At 42.7% G+C, this 17,767-nt stretch overlaps 1 protein-coding gene across 4 annotated transcripts in view; it reads left to right on the forward strand.

Annotated features, from left to right (window-relative positions):
* Positions 1 to 17,545, forward strand: part of LOC138948600 (large proline-rich protein BAG6-like) — a 41,442-nt gene extending 23,897 nt beyond the window's left edge. For all 4 annotated transcript variants that reach the window (XM_070320155.1, XM_070320156.1, XM_070320157.1 and 1 more), the window contains exons 18-25: positions 5,670 to 5,896; positions 6,244 to 6,346; positions 8,141 to 8,271; positions 9,652 to 9,987; positions 10,615 to 10,797; positions 12,166 to 12,273; positions 13,249 to 13,472; positions 14,819 to 17,545. In XM_070320155.1, the coding sequence (XP_070176256.1) occupies positions 5,670 to 5,896; positions 6,244 to 6,346; positions 8,141 to 8,271; positions 9,652 to 9,987; positions 10,615 to 10,797; positions 12,166 to 12,273; positions 13,249 to 13,472; positions 14,819 to 14,861 (1,355 nt within the window). In that variant the 3' untranslated portion in view covers positions 14,862 to 17,545. The remainder of the gene's footprint in view (positions 1 to 5,669; positions 5,897 to 6,243; positions 6,347 to 8,140; positions 8,272 to 9,651; positions 9,988 to 10,614; positions 10,798 to 12,165; positions 12,274 to 13,248; positions 13,473 to 14,818) is intronic.
* Positions 17,546 to 17,767: the final 222 nt, after the last annotated feature.

Here is a 17,767-nt window from a genome sequence, read left to right on the forward strand (position 1 = left end):
TTAGCATTTTCAGTTACCAGTTCAGTTCTGATAAGAAAAATACATGAAATCCTAACTGTCAGACTCATAAAAACCCAACCAATGCACTGAACTCTTATTCCATACACAGAACTGATGCTGTACAACTCATAAATAACATATGTGCACATCCTAGATACTGGGTCACAACTATGGGACATGGACACCAGAAAAAAAAGCATGACTAAATGGAGTAAAAAACACTTTTTCACGTACAACAGACTGTCCTTCAAATTAATTCATCAATGAGAAGGCCTTATGTTTAAGCATTATTCTAGAAACGGCATGTATATGCGTGTAGTACGTTTGATGTCGTGGGTTACATGGTTTCCACTTTGGGCTTTTATCTCCAACAAAAGGAATTTTATTTCACTGATTGCTTATGGCATGTAGACAATATTAATATATAACTGCTTTGTGCAGAAAAGTTTAAAATTATTGGTAAGTATAAGGTGGCCAGATATGAGACTAAAGTGGAAACCGTAACCCACGCAATTTCCAGGGACAAAAGTTTCATTTGTCAGTCATAGCAAGCCATTTGCATTCATGTTACCCCTTTCTGTTTTGAGATGAGATAGATACTTTTTAGCAAGTAAAAAATTTTGGTAGTGTGCTCACTGATAGTAAGTATGCAGAGAGAATATTGGCGTGAGTTACATGGAAACCATAACACATAATGTTAAGAAATCAAGCTACACAAAAGATCAGTTAATCAAGAATCCCTAAAATTAAATACAGTGAGTAACAATAAGTAAGGCAATGTTGCTTTAGGCGCATATTTTGTGTGTTTTTGTGCTTGTCTCATACTAAAACATCGAGCGAAGCTTGTGTGCGTTTCACAGGAAACGATCTGACCTTGCTTTCGCTGTAAACTTCCGGTTCTTCGTAGCGCACAACAGGAATAACATCATTTAGTAAAACCCAATAAAAGTGAAACAAAGCACTCAGTTCTTTCAAAAAGCATATAAAAGAGAATGCAAAATAGTTTTTAACATGCTCTTAAAACAGTTGTTAAATAAGTGCATTGTCCGATCGTCGATCGTATGTTACAGAAGAAACGAACATTTCAAAATGGCGCCACTTGTGAGCATGCTTGTGGCTTGAAATATGCATTGTATCTTGCTTTATTCTTATAAATATTGGAAACAGTAACAATGACTACGTATCAAAATCATTAGGGAAGACTTCAGTTACCATCAAACAGTTGGGAAGGCCTACTGTGATTCGAAATCGGCGTTCGAACAGTGAGGATACGATGACATCGAGCGTGCGTTTCATTCCAAAAACCGGAAACCGACGCGTGTTTGTAGCAAAATTCTCAGTTAGTATTCACGTGACCCGTGTCAAAACGTCATCAGTGGAAATTTCCACTGGGCTGTTTTGGTCCAACGCACGACTTTCACGGGACAACCGAGACTACATGTTAACGCTGGCTGCGTTGTCGTGCGTTACTGAAAAAAACGAAAGAGGAGTAGGTTACCAACATCTGTGATTAAAAGCTCAGATGAAAGGGTTTCATAACGCCGTGTTGTGTTATGAAAAGAAAATGTCTTTGAAATGATTAAATCCTAAAAGTGAACTATTTGAAGGGTTCCCGTGTAGGGGGGATCATACTTCGTACTGACGTCGAAACTGGAAACCAATGTAACGCACGATAACGCGTTTTCTTCACCGATCAAACTCCCAGAAGAAGAAAAATGGATGTAATTCTTGAGTGTGTATGTCGAGAATAATCCTTCAGCTGACCCATAAACATCACAATATAATTCACAGAGCTTTGTTCTCCATTATGTACAGCTGCAACACAGACTGGTGTATTTTTGTCCCAGTTTTAGGTGCTGTTTTGGGGGCATTTTGGCTAAAAATTAAATCGTTTAAAACCCACAGCAATGTTTGGAAACCCAAACTTGGTTGTTACAGTAAGTCAAATCCATCCCCTTTGACATCAAAGCATCCCCTTTGTCATCCATTGCTCAGAGATATTGTGACAGTCATTCAAAGTTGACAACCCATAGTATTTCCCAGTATCTAGGACGTGCACATATACAAAAACTGAACAAATCCATCAAGCCTTTCAAAAGTTGCAACATTTTAATTGTAGCGTTTTGTCTGAAAATTACATTCAGAGAAAACAGCATTTTAAAGATTTGAACCAGTACATAAAAAAACCAGTAGCACAGTGCACCCTGAATTCATATGTTTTTATCAGAATGACCACTTTACTATGTAGGGAAAAGGATTTGACAATCAAATTATCAGGATTTTTTTTATATACATCATATGAAAACAGCCATCTTTGTTTGTACCGATATGAAAACATGAATCAGAACCAAACTGTCAGACTCATAAAAACCCAACCAATGCACTTAACTCTTATTCCATACACAAAACTGACGCTTTACAAATCATAAACAACATAAACAAAAATGAAACAAATCCATCAAGCCATTCAAAAGTTGCAACATTTTAATTACAGATGTTTGTCTGAAAATTACATTCAGAGAAAACAGCATTTGAAAGATTCCAACCAGTACCTCAAACTAGTAGCACAGTGCAGCCTGAATTGATATGTTTTTATAAGAATAACCACTTTACTATGATGGGGAAATGATTTGACGATAAAATTATCCAGACTTTTAAAAAAAAATCATTTGAAAACTCATCTATGTTAGTGCAGATATGAATCAAAACGAAACTGTCGGACTCATAAAACCACAAGGAATCCACTGTATTCTTATTCCATGCACAGAAATGGTGCTTCACAAATCATAAACAACATATACAAAATTGGAACAAATCCATCTTGCCATTCAAAAGTTACAACATTTTAATTACCACATTTTGTCTCAAATTACATGTAGAGAAAACAGCATGTAAAAGAGTCTCACTAGTACCCCAGTAAACTAGTACCACAGTAGAGCTTGAATTAATGGGGTGGTTTTTTTTTAACCAGAATAACACTAACTATGAAGGGGAAATGATTTGATAATCAAATTATCAGATTTTTTTGATTTAAAAAAAAATCATATGAAAACATTAAAAAAGTCAATTATCTGTGTTTGTGCTGATATGAAAATATTGATCAGAACCAAACTGTCAGACTCATAAAAACCCAACGGATGCACTGATTTCTTATTCCATTGCATAGAAATGATGCTTCACAAATCATCAACAACATTACATAATTATATATACACAAATGGAACAAAGCTATCAAGCCATTCAAAAGTTGCAACATTTTAATTACAGTATTTCTGTGCTCAATCCTAACACTGCAGCAAATTTCTGTAAAGCTGAATGTCCCTTTCCATGTACCAACATGGTCATACGCGGATTATTTAAAATGCAACTTTACCACCCGAAGCGTTGCAAACACCGGGAGAAGAGTAAACAACTGCAGACTTGAATGGACACTCATATGCACTCCAGATGCAGGGCCTGTGCAAATCCTTGGGCTGATGCATCACCTTCTTTCATAATCAGACTGCTATCAGACAAGCATTCAGTACAGGATATAAACCTTTCAGCAATAGATTGAGCTGATCAATGTTGACAAAAGCCCAACACATGTCAGCGGAGTGACGTTGCACAGTACCAGTATCCATATCTGCTTGTGATGGGTCAGAAGATGGCAAAGTATCTGTATCTTCTTATGGTTGGTCAGAAGATGGCAAAGCTGATGTTTCTGCTGTGGAAGAGGGTAGTTACGGTTTAGCAAACTTTTCCATCAGGTCAATCTTTCTCCTCGCTGCCACCACAGGAGGACTGGCTCTCCCCTTGCTCCAACCTAATAAATACACAAACACTGATTTAATATTTGATACAACTGTCCATGGTTTTTGTTTGTAATAAGCTGCAAATTTTAAGACTCAATATAAACGTCAACAAGTGCTTGTACTTTATTTTGCAAATGACCATGTTACATGGGGTGTACCTCAACTTTTTGGCTAGGCTGGTAAATCAGAAATCCCAACCACTGAACCAGGCGGGTTTTCTTACAACCACCTCAGCGGCTCGTACCCACATATGTCGGTTGACGAACACACACACACACACACACACACACACAAAAGACATTCATTAATTGGCCCCTATCACAAAATGTACATGTCAAGTTTACTATGGGATTTGAGTAACCACACAATCACATACACACAGGAACTAATACTGAAACTAGCTGAATTATTTTCTTTCTTTCTTTTCATATTTTTCTTTTAAAATTAATTTATTTCATCACACTTGCTATGTATTTGCTTGTTTCTTGTCTGTTGTCTGTTTTGTGTGTGTGTGTGTGTGTGTTCTGTGTGTGTGTATACATTTTCAGATTTCCTAAACCTAGCACTGTTTGCAGGTGATCTTTATGCTTTTGATTCATGAGTTGCATCCCCAGTCCTTTAGTTTAACTCTTTTTTTTTCTTTGGTGAAGTAAATTGGATCTATTTTTTTTATTCCTTAGTTAATGGAAAAGATTTGACAACAATATTGCTGTCAATGATAGGTTGGTCAGCCATGCTGGTGTAAACCAATCCTTTAGAATTAGAGAACGCTCTCTAGTAGGGTACTTATTTTCCTACGGTCAATGACCAGAAACAGAAACTGTGTCAGTCGTACATCGCTCAGATGCTGCTTCTCAGTTTGACCCCAGACAAAGAATACTGATGACATGTTACACCATAGTAAGCTCTGAAGGACTGGCCAGCGAAGAACAATAAAATAGGGGTTGTGAAGACGATATCACAGAGATGATCGAGGGAGGGAGGGGGGGGGGGGGGGGGGAATGCGGCGGCGGCATGGTCAGTAAATTGGATCAAGAAACCCGCAAAATACTTCAGACACAAACTGTTTATCATTTACCTGCAAACCCTAACACATTCTTACAACAACAACAACATAACGATGTGCAATAAACCACGTTGTCAAACAAACAAGATCGAAAAGAGAAAGAAGCAAAACCCACCTCGTCGAGTCAAGAATCTTAGAATGTCGTCTGCTTAAATACGATCATGTTGGTTCATTTCGGAGTGTTGTTACTTCCTTCTACTGTTCGCTGCTGCTGGTTCATCTTTCTCTGATATTTCTTGCCACTATGCCGAACATTTCCAATGTTAGGGTTGTTCTCCGCAGCTCAAAACTTTGAAAAATGCTGCTGAATCGGTGAAAACGTCATGGATTTGTTGACACCGGGGGACTGATAAGTTGTCTACTGCGCTTGCGCCAAATGCCTTTGACCTACATATATTTGCATATATTAATTCCGGGGTTTCGGTTGGAACGGATTCTCTCTCTTTGTGCCTATGTCAACGGAAATTCCCCAACGGTGATGACGTCATCTTGAAGAACGGAAATTTCCACACAGTTTGAACAGCGAAGGGTCATGTCATGTGCGCACATTTACCAGCACGGAGTATCCAAAGTTGACCATTTTTTCGATTTTTTTGATAAAACACAGACAAAAACAACAAAACATCGGTTTGAAAATGGTTTTATTTACATGAATACATGTCTAAAATGACAAAAGCAGATTATTGAATGCATTCCAGGATGTTCAAAGGTGTGAAAAATGCAACAACCCCAAAAAGGTGTGTGAGACCAAAAATAACTCATTTTGCCTACCCGGTCTGCCCTTAACAACATCCACCCCTTTCTTCCAGGTTTTTTGACAGACGCCTTCCTGTGTGTGGCTGAACAAATGACCTTCGGCGACATCATCAACATTTTCGCTGGCCAGCACCAGCCCATTGCCCGCCTGAGGCGGCCCCTGCGACAGTTCATCAGCGAGCGTGTTCTTAACGGGTCAGGGATCACGGACGAGAACCTCCAACGAGCCACAGAGAGGCTGGTCGACGAGGAGATACTGCCCGACGTCAGATCCATCATTGTGAGTTGTCTCGACTGTTGTGTCTTGTCTACCTGGTCACCTGTCTCTTTGGTCAGTTTCTTTGTCTTTCTCGCACAGACTGCAGGTTTTTGTTGATTCTGCATTGGGTAAATTTTTCCATCTCTAAGTTTTAAACGTTTATTAAAAAAAAAGATTGACCAAGTTTGTAGACAATTGGTAATAGTCAACACCTTTTTTTTGTTTTGATTTGGTCCTTAACTTGCTACGTAGCAGTACAACAGTACAACCACCTTTGATTGGTCCCTTGGGTTGTCGTTAGTGACAGGTTCGGCTTTACACTGTTTCTTTTTATATCAGATGTAAATGCAGTGCTTGTTTGTGTGCAGTCCGGTGCAGCAGTGCGAAACACGGTGGATGCGAACGCCACACTGCGCAAGTTCTTCTGCCATCATTTCATGGTGCTCTTCAAGCTCATCGTCGACTTCAACGGTACGATAACAATAACAACACTTTATTGTCCATTGAATTAAATACAGTGGAACCTACCTATTAAGACCTTCAAAGATCTGAGCAAATCAGGTCTTCAAAGGGACGGAGTCTTAAAATGGAGGTAAATTTACAGAGCTTATGAACAGAAAAACGGAAAAAACAAGGTCTTAAAGTGGAGGAAGTCTTTAAATTGGGGGGGGGGGGGGGGTCTTAAAGTGGAGGAAGTCTTTAAATGGGGGGGGGGGGGGGTGTGGGTCTTAAAAGGGAGGTTCCACTGTACATTAAAATGGTAATTTGTCTTCGACACATCTAACCTGCTCTTCACTTCTGAGAGAAAAAATATTGTTTGACTGTGATGATGCTGGGTTGATTCACACTGTATACTAGGATTTTATTCAGATTGAAATTTTATTTCAGAAAAATCTGGCATGTTTCTGGGGTTAGAAACAAGTAGTGTTGTTGTTTTTTGTTTGGTTTTGTTTGTTTGTTTTTTTCCAAGTGAGGGAGGGGAAGGGCTAAGTGATTTAGAGCTTTGTAGAACATGTGGAGTATCTATCTATATGTGTGTGTGTGGGGGGGGGGGGGGGGTGTGTTATGAATGAGATGGTCCCTGGAAACAAACAGTTTATGAATCAAAGAATGCTTTCTGGGTCCTATGTAGGGGAGTTGGGGGTATTGGTGAATCTTGGAGAGGTGTGGGTGTTGTTTGTTGGAAGGTTATCAGTGTTACATCTATGATGGTGATATCAGACTAAGCTGTCAGCAGTGGTTGGCAGGTTGGTTAAGCATCACCGCACAGCAACATTCAGTGTTACATCTATGATGGTGATATCAGACTAAGCTGTCAGCAGTGGTTGGCAGGTTGGTTAAGCATCACCGCACAGCAACATTCAGTGTTACATCTATGATGGTGATATCAGACTAAGCTGTCAGCAGTGGTTGGCAGGTTGGTTAAGCATCACCGCACAGCAACATTCAGTGCTTCTGTCTCCTTCCCATATGTCTGAGGTCACAGATGAGACTCATCAGAAGTGCACACCGGTTTTACTGCCATTTTGGGGCGGGGATGCAGCTCAGTCGGTAGCGCGCTGGATTTGTATCCAGTTGGCCGCTGTCAGCGTGAGTTCGTCCCCACGTTCGGCGAGAGATTTATTTCTCAGAGTCAACTTTGTGTGCAGACTCTCCTCGGTGTCCGAACACCCCCGTGTGTACACGCAAGCACAAGACCAAGTGCGCACGAAAAAGATCCTGTAATCCATGTCAGAGTTCGGTGTGTTATAGAAACACGAAAATACCCAGCATGCTTCCTCCGAAAGCGGCGTATGGCTGCCTAAATGGCGGGGTAGAAACGGTCATACACGTAAAATTCTACTCGTGCAAAAACACGAGTGTACGTGGGAGTTTCAGCCCACGAACGCAGAAGAAGAAGAAGACTGCCATTTTTAGTTGCTGCTAGTGCATGTATAAAGATAAATAGAGACTGCATTTGTTGTCCGCTTTTCCAGTGCAAAATGGAGATCCTTGGAACAGCTCTGTAACCTATGGTGATCAAAGTTATTCTTACAAATTTGCATCAGTCCCTAGCCATACAGGTTGTAAGAACGATAACAAACAATAACCAACCACGTTATTCTGATGTGAAAAAGATGAAGTTGTTGGTTATTATTCCTTTCCCAGGAACATAACATCAGGTTTGATAAAGAATGTTCAATGATATTGTTGTTGTGATGACTATCTTTTATGTCTGTGATTCATATTGATCGTTTGTGGTGTTTATTTTTCTGATGATTCCAGTTTCTGATGAAAACTTTGCCCTGCGTTTCTTCAACAACTTCCGAAGGATGCTGGGAGAGTTTGTCGTGTTGATGCCAGCCTGTCTGCAGGGAGGACAGCAGGCGTTCGTAAACATTATACAGAACAAGCTGGTACGTCTGTGTCAGTGTGTCTGTCTGTCTGTATGTGAGTGTGTGTCTGTTTGTCTGTCTCTGTCTGTCTGTCTGTCTCTGTCTGTCTGAGTGCCTGTGTGTGTAAGTCTCCATCATGCATAACAAGCTGGTACGTCTTTATGTGTGTGTATCAGTGTGTGTGCGTGTCTGTCTGTCTGTCTGTATCTGTGTGTGTGAGTGTGTTTGTCTGTCTCTGTCTGTCTGAGCGCCTGTGTGTGTAAGTCTCCATCATGCATAACAAGCTGGTACGTCTTTATGTGTGTGTATCAGTGTGTGTGCGTGTCTGTCTGTCTGTATCTGTATGTGTGAGTGTGTCTGTCTGTTTGTCTGTCTGTCTGTCTCTTGTCTGTCTCTGAGTGCCTGTGTGTGTACGTCTCCATCATGCATAACAAGCTGGTACGTCTTTATGTGAGTGTCTGTGTGATGAATCACATATAAAACTGCACAAATTGACGGATATATTCATGTTCCTTCTATCAAGTTGTCCTATTTTGGTCATATATATACTAATAACATTTATGTATCGATCCATTTTAGTAAGAATTTCTGTTATTTTTAACGATGGAACACACACAAACACGCACTCTTTTACAGTTTCGGCCAGCCGCTTGAAGTTGGATATGAGTTTTAGTCGGCCCCATTGTCACAAGACTCGCAGAAGGAAAATCCAATGTTCAATTGAAACATAGACCTAGGTATTGTCATTAATTGAGCAACGTCTGCTTCACGAAGCGGGCTGCGCTTAAGCTTTAGTACTGACACTTAGGTCAAAAGATTGCAAAGTCTTCACAAAGTCTACTTCAGGCTCAATTAAGCTTTAGTACTGACACTTAGGTCAAAAGATTGCAAAGTCTTCACAAAGTCTTCACAAAGTCTTCACAAAGTCTACTTCAGGCTCAGTTAAGGACGGCCTTAAGAGTTGTGAGGTGTGTGTTTCAGGCGGGCATGCTGACAGGCCTGAACCCCATGGCCCAGCAGCTCCTGTCTTGTGTGTTACTAACCGTTGTGAGGTGTGTGTTTCAGGCGGGCATGCTGACAGGCCTGAACCCCATGGCCCAGCAGCTCCTGTCTTGTGTGTTACTAACCGTTGTGAGGTGTGTGTTTCAGGCGGGCATGTTGACAGGCCTGAACCCCATGGCCCAGCAGCTCCTGTCTTGTGTGTTACAAACCGTTGTGAGGTGTGTGTTTCAGGCGGGCATGTTGACAGGCCTGAACCCCATGGCCCAGCAGCTCCTGTCTTGTGTGTTACTAACCGTTGTGAGGTGTGTGTTTCAGGCGGGCATGCTGACAGGCCCGAACCCCATGGCCCAGCAGCTCCTGTCTTGTGTGTTACTAACCGTTGTGAGGTGTGTGTTTCAGGCGGGCATGTTGACAGGCCTGAACCCCATGGCCCAGCAGCTCCTGACGTCCATCACCATGCAGAACATCCTGTCCTTCCAGCAGTCCCTGGCCGTCACGCCGGCCCAGGTGGAACGATTCATCACCGCCCCCTCCTCCTCCTCCTCCTCCTCCGCCTCCGCCGCAACACCCGCAAGCTCCACCCCTGTCACTCGCAGCAGCACGGCCAAGGTCGGAGAGGCCGAGTCAAGGTCGGACCAAGCGTCGCCAAGGTCAGGGTCAAGCCCCATGGAGGTCAGCTCACCCCCCAGGGAGAACCAGAGCACTGCGGCGCAGCCTAGTGCTAATGCTGTGCAGGTAATTGTTTGGGTAGTTTGTAGATCTGTCTGTATGTGTGTGTGTTTTTTTGGTGTTTTTTGTCTGTGTGCTTGGTTGTATGCCTGTTCACTCTGTTATTTATTTGTTCATGTGTTAGTAAGTTGGTTGGTTGGCCTCAAGGGGGTTGGTGCTGTTATCAGGAAAAATATTTTGTTGTGGAAGGAAAAGAAAGTTCTTGTTGATTGGCTTCTATTTGGACTGGAAGCAACAAAAAGACTCACTCAAGAGTTGGTATCCATGCTAACTTGCTTGTGACAAATTCATTCATTTCATTCAGTATTCTTTCTTGTTGGCATTTTGGAAATTAAGTGTAAAATGTTGTGTCTGTGAAAAAGTGCAGACAGGGGAAGCAGTACTGTTGTACAGAGTAGCACTTTGTATGTGGATTTTTGTAATTAACACATTTGATGGGGTTTCCTTGATTTGAGTAGACACTGGAGAAAAGAAATAAAAACAATAATAAACCCACAGGTAAACACCAATTTGTGTGCCTGTTTGATGCTGATACTGTGTGAAAATAATACTTCAGTCATGCACATGTTGTTTTGTTTCTTTGTTTGTTTTGTTGTACTCTTAGCATGTCTTTATCATTTCAATGACTTGCAGGTGCCACGCACGTTAGAATTGCCCAGACGAAGCGAAAGAGTGGAGACGAGGGCAAGGTCACAGGCAGTTTCCCAGAACCCCAGGGTCGTCAACGGCGACCACAACTCTGCTCCCTCCAGCCCCGCTGCCACGGCAACCAGTCTTAGCAACGGACAGGACAACTGGCAGGATGCGGTACCGTCCGTGAGTGTGGCGTATTCTTGTGACGCTGTCATCAGGCTCTGTCTTGTTGTTGTTGGTGGTGTTGGTGTTGGTGTCGTTGGTGTTGTTGCGTTGATGTCAAGCTTATTTCAAAAGTATTCATTAGAATGATTTGAACTTTTGCAGAAATGTTTTAGACATGCTGATAAATGTTTTAAGCTCTAGGAAAGAAAGTTAAAGAGATACAAAAGAGATGCAAAATTTCCAGTTTTCAAAAATGTTTTACCCACAAAGTCAACATTTAGAAAAAAAGAATCTCAAAGTTGAAAGAACAAATCAGAGATAAACATAGTATACATGTGTAAACCAATTTTAGTTCAAATCTGGAGAGTAGTTTTGAACTTAGACTGACATCCATGAACTAACATGTTTCGATTCATCGTTTTGCATATTTTTCATTTAAAAATGTTTACCAAGTCAATCTAAAAGCAATTTTTTATTTTATCATATACTATAATTCTACATACATTGAAGCAAACATACACCAAATTTTAACACAATGATGTTGTGGTCAAATGGACTGTGTGGCGGAGTGGTAACGCACTTGCGCTCAGAAGCGAGAGGTTGCGAGTTCGACCCTGGGTCAGGGCGTTAGCAATTTTCTCCCCCTTTTCCTAACCTAGGTGGTGGGTTCAAGTGCTAGTCTTTCGGATGAGACGATAAACCGAGGCCCCTTCGTGTACACTACATTGGGGTATGCACGTTAAAGATCCCACGATTGACAAAAGGGTCTTTCCTGGCAAAATTGTATAGGCGTAGATAAAAATGTCTACCAAAATACCCGTGTGACTTGGAATAATAGGCTGTGAAAGGTGGATACAGCGCCTATAGGCTGTTGATCTACTGGCCAATGTGAATGCACGATATATTGTGTAAAAAAAAATGTCCATCTCACACGGCATACGCGCTTTGAACTTCGGATAAGGCGCTATGTAAATACCCGTTATTATTATTATTATTATAAGAGAGAAACGGTGTATTTTTCATGGTAGCTCCTGGTCTTAAATAACGATTGTGTAATCTTTTCACATCCCCCCCTTCAGTTGCTTACTTATTAATCTTGTTATTATGCAGTTAGAGCCCTGAAAGTCCAACACATGGTGTACTCGCCTTTGGTTATTGATTCTGAAAATGTACTAGCCAGAGAGCAAACTTCACTAGCCAAACCAACAATTTGTTTCAGCAACTTGACTCGCATTTGGTGAGTAGATGAACATTGCTACTCGCCAGTTACATGGTTTTACTCCCCTCACCACCTTCAGGCTTGAGTTATAATTTGAGTATTTGCATTTATGATCGTTGTTGTTTGCTCGTATCCGCTGACACTCCATAACGTTTGCTGACACACAGGAGTGGGTGCCGGTGATGGAGGCAGATGTACAGCGACAGAAGAACCAGCGACCACAAGGCCCCTTCAGCGACACTTACCTGCAGGGCATGCCTCCCAAACGCCGACGTGTGAGTAGACTGCTTCTTGTCAAAATTGTCACTAATTAGCAACCAAGAAACACACCTTGATCACCCTCTCTCTCTCCATGCCTCTCCCACGGAGTACTTGGGGTAGCTGGGATGGCCAAAATCGTCCGCCCGATCGCCAAGGGCGAGTACAAAATCCGCCGGGCTAGTAGAAACCCCCTGGCAACTCGCCCGGCTGGCCAATGAAAATTCTGGTCAAATGCAACACTTTTGGTTTTAATATAGAGTTTTCAAGCCAGATAAACACTGCAGATCAACTGTGGTATGTACCTTGGCAGTGACATTTCTGCCGGGCTAGTGACTTTCTTCAAGTTACTCGCCCGGCTGACGAAACAGTTTTAAGATTTGGCCATCCCTGGGCAGTGTGTAAGAAGACATTTGTGTGATGCTGTACACAAGACAATTGGAGACATCTTCATCTCATACCAAACCTGAAAGAGCCTTGTCAGTTTACTCTGGGGAAAGTTATGGGAAAGGGAATGTGTGTGTGTGTGTGTGAAGGGGGTGGGGCATGGGTTAGGAAACATTCACAGCAAAGCATAACATTTCCCCTTCATTGTCTATTCTGTCTTTGCAAGCACAATTTTCCCTTTATTGTACATTCTGTCTTTTCGATCAAAACTTTTCCTTTCGTTGTCTATTCTTTGTTTTCAAGCACAATGTAACCTGTCTTAACCCTTAGGCTGGTTGTCGCGAGATATGTCGCGCTACTTTACGTATATTGTCACGACATATGTTGCGCTACTGGCTCAGTCTGTTTGGTCGGTTCCGATGACCTCCCATGGATGCGAAAACCTATATGACCGTTTCTCACCAGTGGCTATGTAACATGTGTTACAGAATTGCACCAGTGTAAGGGTTAATCTTTCCAAACCATTTTACAAGGTGAGTCGTATGAGCATATGTTTTAATTTTATTTTAATTTTTTTAAACACATTTCCAAAATCTCTTCCCCAGTTGATGTCGTACGAGCAAGCAGGGAACTTGTCCAGCATGTCCGACTACCTGCCCCAAGCGGTCAAACAGGCGGCGGGGAGGGCCGGTGTGGAGCCAATCAGCAGTGCCGACAATCTGGCCACAGAGGCCACAGACGCCCAGGAGCTGCAAGGTCTGCTGGACGCCGAACTGACCCAGACACTGTCCACTCGCCTGGAGACTGACACTGACTACAGTGCTGAGAGGTGGGTGGTGTGTGTTTGTCTGTCTGTCTGTTTGTCTGTCTGTCTGTCTGATGGACGCCAAACTGACCCAGACACTGTCCACTCGCCTGGAGACTGACACTGACTACAGTGCAGAGAGGTGGGTGGTGTGTGTCTGTCTGTCTGTCTGTCTGTCTGTCTGTCTGTCTGTCTGATGGACGCCAAACTGACCCAGACACTGTCCACTCGCCTGGAGACTGACACTGACTACAGTGCTGAGAGGTGGGTGGTGTGTGTTTGTCTGTCTGTCTGTCTGTCTGTCTGTCTGTCTGTCTGTCTGTCTGTCTGATGGACGCCAAACTGACCCAGACACTGTCCACTCGCCTGGAGACTGACACTGACTACAGTGCAGAGAGGTGGGTGGTGTGTGTCTGTCTGTCTGTCTGTCTGTCTGTCTGATGGACGCCAAACTGACCCAGACACTGTCCACTCACCTGGAGACTGACACTGACTACAGTGCAGAGAGGTGGGTGGTGTGAGTTTGTCTGTCTGTCGGTCTGTCTGTCTGTCTGATGGACGCCAAACTGACCCAGACACTGTCCACTCGCCTGGACACTGACACTGACACTGACTACAGTGCAGAGAGGTGGGTGGTGTGGGGTGAAGGGGTGTGAGTGTTGGGGTAGAGGGGGGGATGGGTTGAGGGGAGGGGGGGGGAGGGGGAGGATGTGTGTGCGTTTTGAGTGTCTGTCTCTTGGACATCAAGCCGACCCAGACACTGTACAGTCGTCTGGAGACAAACACTGACTACAGTGCTGAGAGGCGGGAATGGGATTTTGTGTGTGTGTGTGTGTGTGTGTGTGCGTTTTTGTACAAGGGTTGAGGGAAGTGTATATGCATGCGTGAGTGTGTGTGTGTGTGTGTGTGTAAGCATAGGGTGTGTGTAAGCATAGGGTGTGGCATATGCCCATAGGGGATGGGATTATGTGTACTTGTGTATTGTTTTAAGGTGTGCCTGTAGAGGGTGTGTGTGTATGCTGGTGTTTTGTCTGGGTCTGTTAGCATGATTGGCTCTTTGTGTTGAGAGGAGATAAGAGGGGGAGGGGGAGGGGTCGCGTCAGGTGTTAGCATGATTGGCTCTTTGTGTTGAGAGGAGATAAGAGGGGGAGGGGTCGCGTCAGGTGTTAGCATGATTGGCTCTTTGTGTTGAGAGGAGATAAGAGGGGGAGGGGTCGCGTCAGGTGTTAGCATGATTGGCTCTTTGTGTTGAGAGGAGATAAGAGGGGGAGGGGTTGCGTCAGGGTTGGAGGAAGGGGTAGCAGGTAGTGAGCGATGTTATATCTGCTGCTCCAGTATATCTATACTTCATGACATTTTCCCTGTTTCAGGTTTCCCAATGCACAGCGCTACTTCAAGCCAAAGCCTTCTTGATAAACAACCCAAAGTGATGATTATTTCAACAGTGACAGTTGATCCCCTGCTTCAACTGACACTCAACACATATTGCCATAGCCGAGATGAAGATTCTCGCCCGTTCATTCACTTTTCTTGGCTGTACCTGTTTACAGTTGTGTGTTTGTGGTCATTTGGTGGCCAGAGTATTGATGTGTCTGCGGTGTTGGAGAAGGACGATACAGCTGTCCATCTGACCACTGATTGGGAACACTTGCACACACCCCGTTCCTTTTTAAACTTCCCCTGTACACGTGCATACCTGTGTATTTGCACACAAATATGCACAGACAGATACAGGCAGGCACAGATTCATAGACATACACGTACACACGCACAAACATCCACTCCTGCTACATGCACGAACACACATGTACATTCCTTCATGCACACACTCACATACATGCACACACTCACATACACACACACACACACACTCACACACACACACACACACACACACACACACACACACACACTCACACACACACTCACACACACACACACACTCACACACACACACACACACACACACACACACTCACACACACACACACATACACACACACACACACACAAGCAAGCGCACAGATAGGCACACAGCTCCCCCCTGCCCCTGTTCATATTCCAGATTATTTCCAAGTTGTCTGTAGTTTTATGTCCGCTTCTTTTACTGTAAACTTTAATTCATTACAATGTATTGTCAGCAATTTCTGTTTCCTTATCGTTTCAAAAGTCTGATGCTTGAGTCGGTCTTGCACAGACAAGGAACATGTATGTAAAGCAGAAAAATAACTGTATCAGATCAGTTTAAAGTTGAATTTGTTTATGTTTATTAAAAATAAGGTAATTAAGATGCAAGTGTTTTTGAATGTATATCTTTTGCTGTTCCCTATCACCTCCCCTCCCCACATACTAAAATGCATCCACACACTAACATACACACGCACTAACAGCTGCAAATAATGTGCATGGGTTGCAGGAAAAAATCGCTCTTCTGTGACTTATTATACAGAGCATGATGGAACCATAAATGTTGGTTTGGAATGTGTTACTTGAGCCTAATTTGTCAGCAAAGTGATATCACACACTTACAGAAGTGATAACACACGCTTATAACTGCAAATAGAGGGCATGGGAAGCAAGAAACATACGTGGGTCTGTCATTTTAAGAAACATAGCCAAGGGTTTGAGCATGGCTCAGTTAGGCAGTCGTTGGAATGCATTACTTGACTTTGCTCGTCATCAGCCAAGTGATACTCCGACCGTCACGGTGCAGTGCGGTGAATGTTGATTCTGAATGCATTACTTAAACCTGACACGATAAGTTACCAGCACATAGTGACGGTGACCGTTAGAGAGATACAAAGTCAGCATGCTTTTCTATTTGGAATGTTCTCTGTTTTGTGGCATTTTGACGCATGTCTTTGCCATCCAATAAGCCGAGATCGTCAGTCAATGTTGAAAATGCACCTTGGCTAAGTTTTTCTCTGTATATTTAGAAAGAGTTGCAGCTCTTTGTGCGTTTCTTTGTTAGCTAATATGGTTTGAAGTCATTAACTTGATGAAGTGTTCTAATTTTAAATGTCAGTACAAGTTCCATGAAATAAAATGCCCACAATGCTTTGCATATCGGTGTATGCTGTGTCTCTTGATGTATGTAAATAGGTTCCGGAACGTGTGTATACTGTACCTGCATTTCAGATTTCAAGTGTTGCTTTGCAGTCAGTTTTTGATGTTCCAAACAAGAAAAACAGAACAAGCATACACACACATCAATTAGCTCATACTACAGATTTCAGTGTCTTTGAAATGTATACCGGTAACCATTAAGGCGTCCGCCCCGTGATCGGGAGGTTGTGGGTTCGAACCCCGGCTGGGTCATACCTAAGACTTTAAAATTGGCAATCTAGTGGCTGCTCCGCCTGGCGTCTGGCATTATGGGGTTAGTGCTAGGACTGGTTGGTCCGGTGTCAGAATAATGTGACTGGGTGAGACATGAAGCCTGTGCTGCGACTTCTGTCTTGTGTGTGGCGCACGTTAAATGTCAAAGCAGCACCGCCCTGATATGGCCCTTCGTGGTCGGCTGGGCGTTAAGCAAAACAAACAAACCGGTAACCATTATGGTCGAATGTAGCGTGAAATAAACAGCATGCGCCCCAAGACAGTGAAAGTGCGAACTTTCTGGCAGTCCTCATTTGTTTTCTTTTCCCTTTTGCATCGGTCAAATTCTATTCAGTATTGGTACATGTACTGGATTATAAAACGAAAGAGAGAAGACCTTTGAATTCGCTTTTTTGGTATAAAAGAATAACATGGAAGTTCAAAATGACAAAGAGGTCTTACTGAGAGAAAAAAAGATACAGCATGAACAATCCGGATTGTTGAAGTTCATGCTTCACCTGTTTTGCTATTTTGATGTGTGCTCTTACTTCTGTGAACTTTCCGTACTTCTTGGAAAGCTGTATAAAAATGTCAGGATTATTAAATCACACAGCCTGAAAAAGCTGTTTGGTTTTTCAACTTTGCAATTAGAGGTTGGTGTTTTAAGGGATACCGATAGAAGTGGTTGTTGTAAGTTTTACCGATTATGTCGTTTTGGACTTGTTTCATTTTATATTGTTGTTTTGACTTATCAATAGAAATAAATCTGGAAACTGTAACAGTGTGTGTGTGTGTAACAACTTATTCTTCATATGACACAACCAAAGATCATGCAGCTATTTCCGAGAGAGAGAGAGAGTGGAAGACATAGAGAATACTACATGGCTTGCTGTGTCGTACCAGATTTACATGAGTTGTTTTTTTAAATTATTGAACTGCGAGCGAAAGCGAGCTGTTCACTATTTGAAAAAGCAACGAGTGTAAATCTGGTACGAAACAGC

Source organism: Littorina saxatilis, linkage group LG15, assembly GCF_037325665.1.
Source record: "Littorina saxatilis isolate snail1 linkage group LG15, US_GU_Lsax_2.0, whole genome shotgun sequence".
NCBI classification, from domain to species: domain Eukaryota; kingdom Metazoa; phylum Mollusca; class Gastropoda; order Littorinimorpha; family Littorinidae; genus Littorina; species Littorina saxatilis.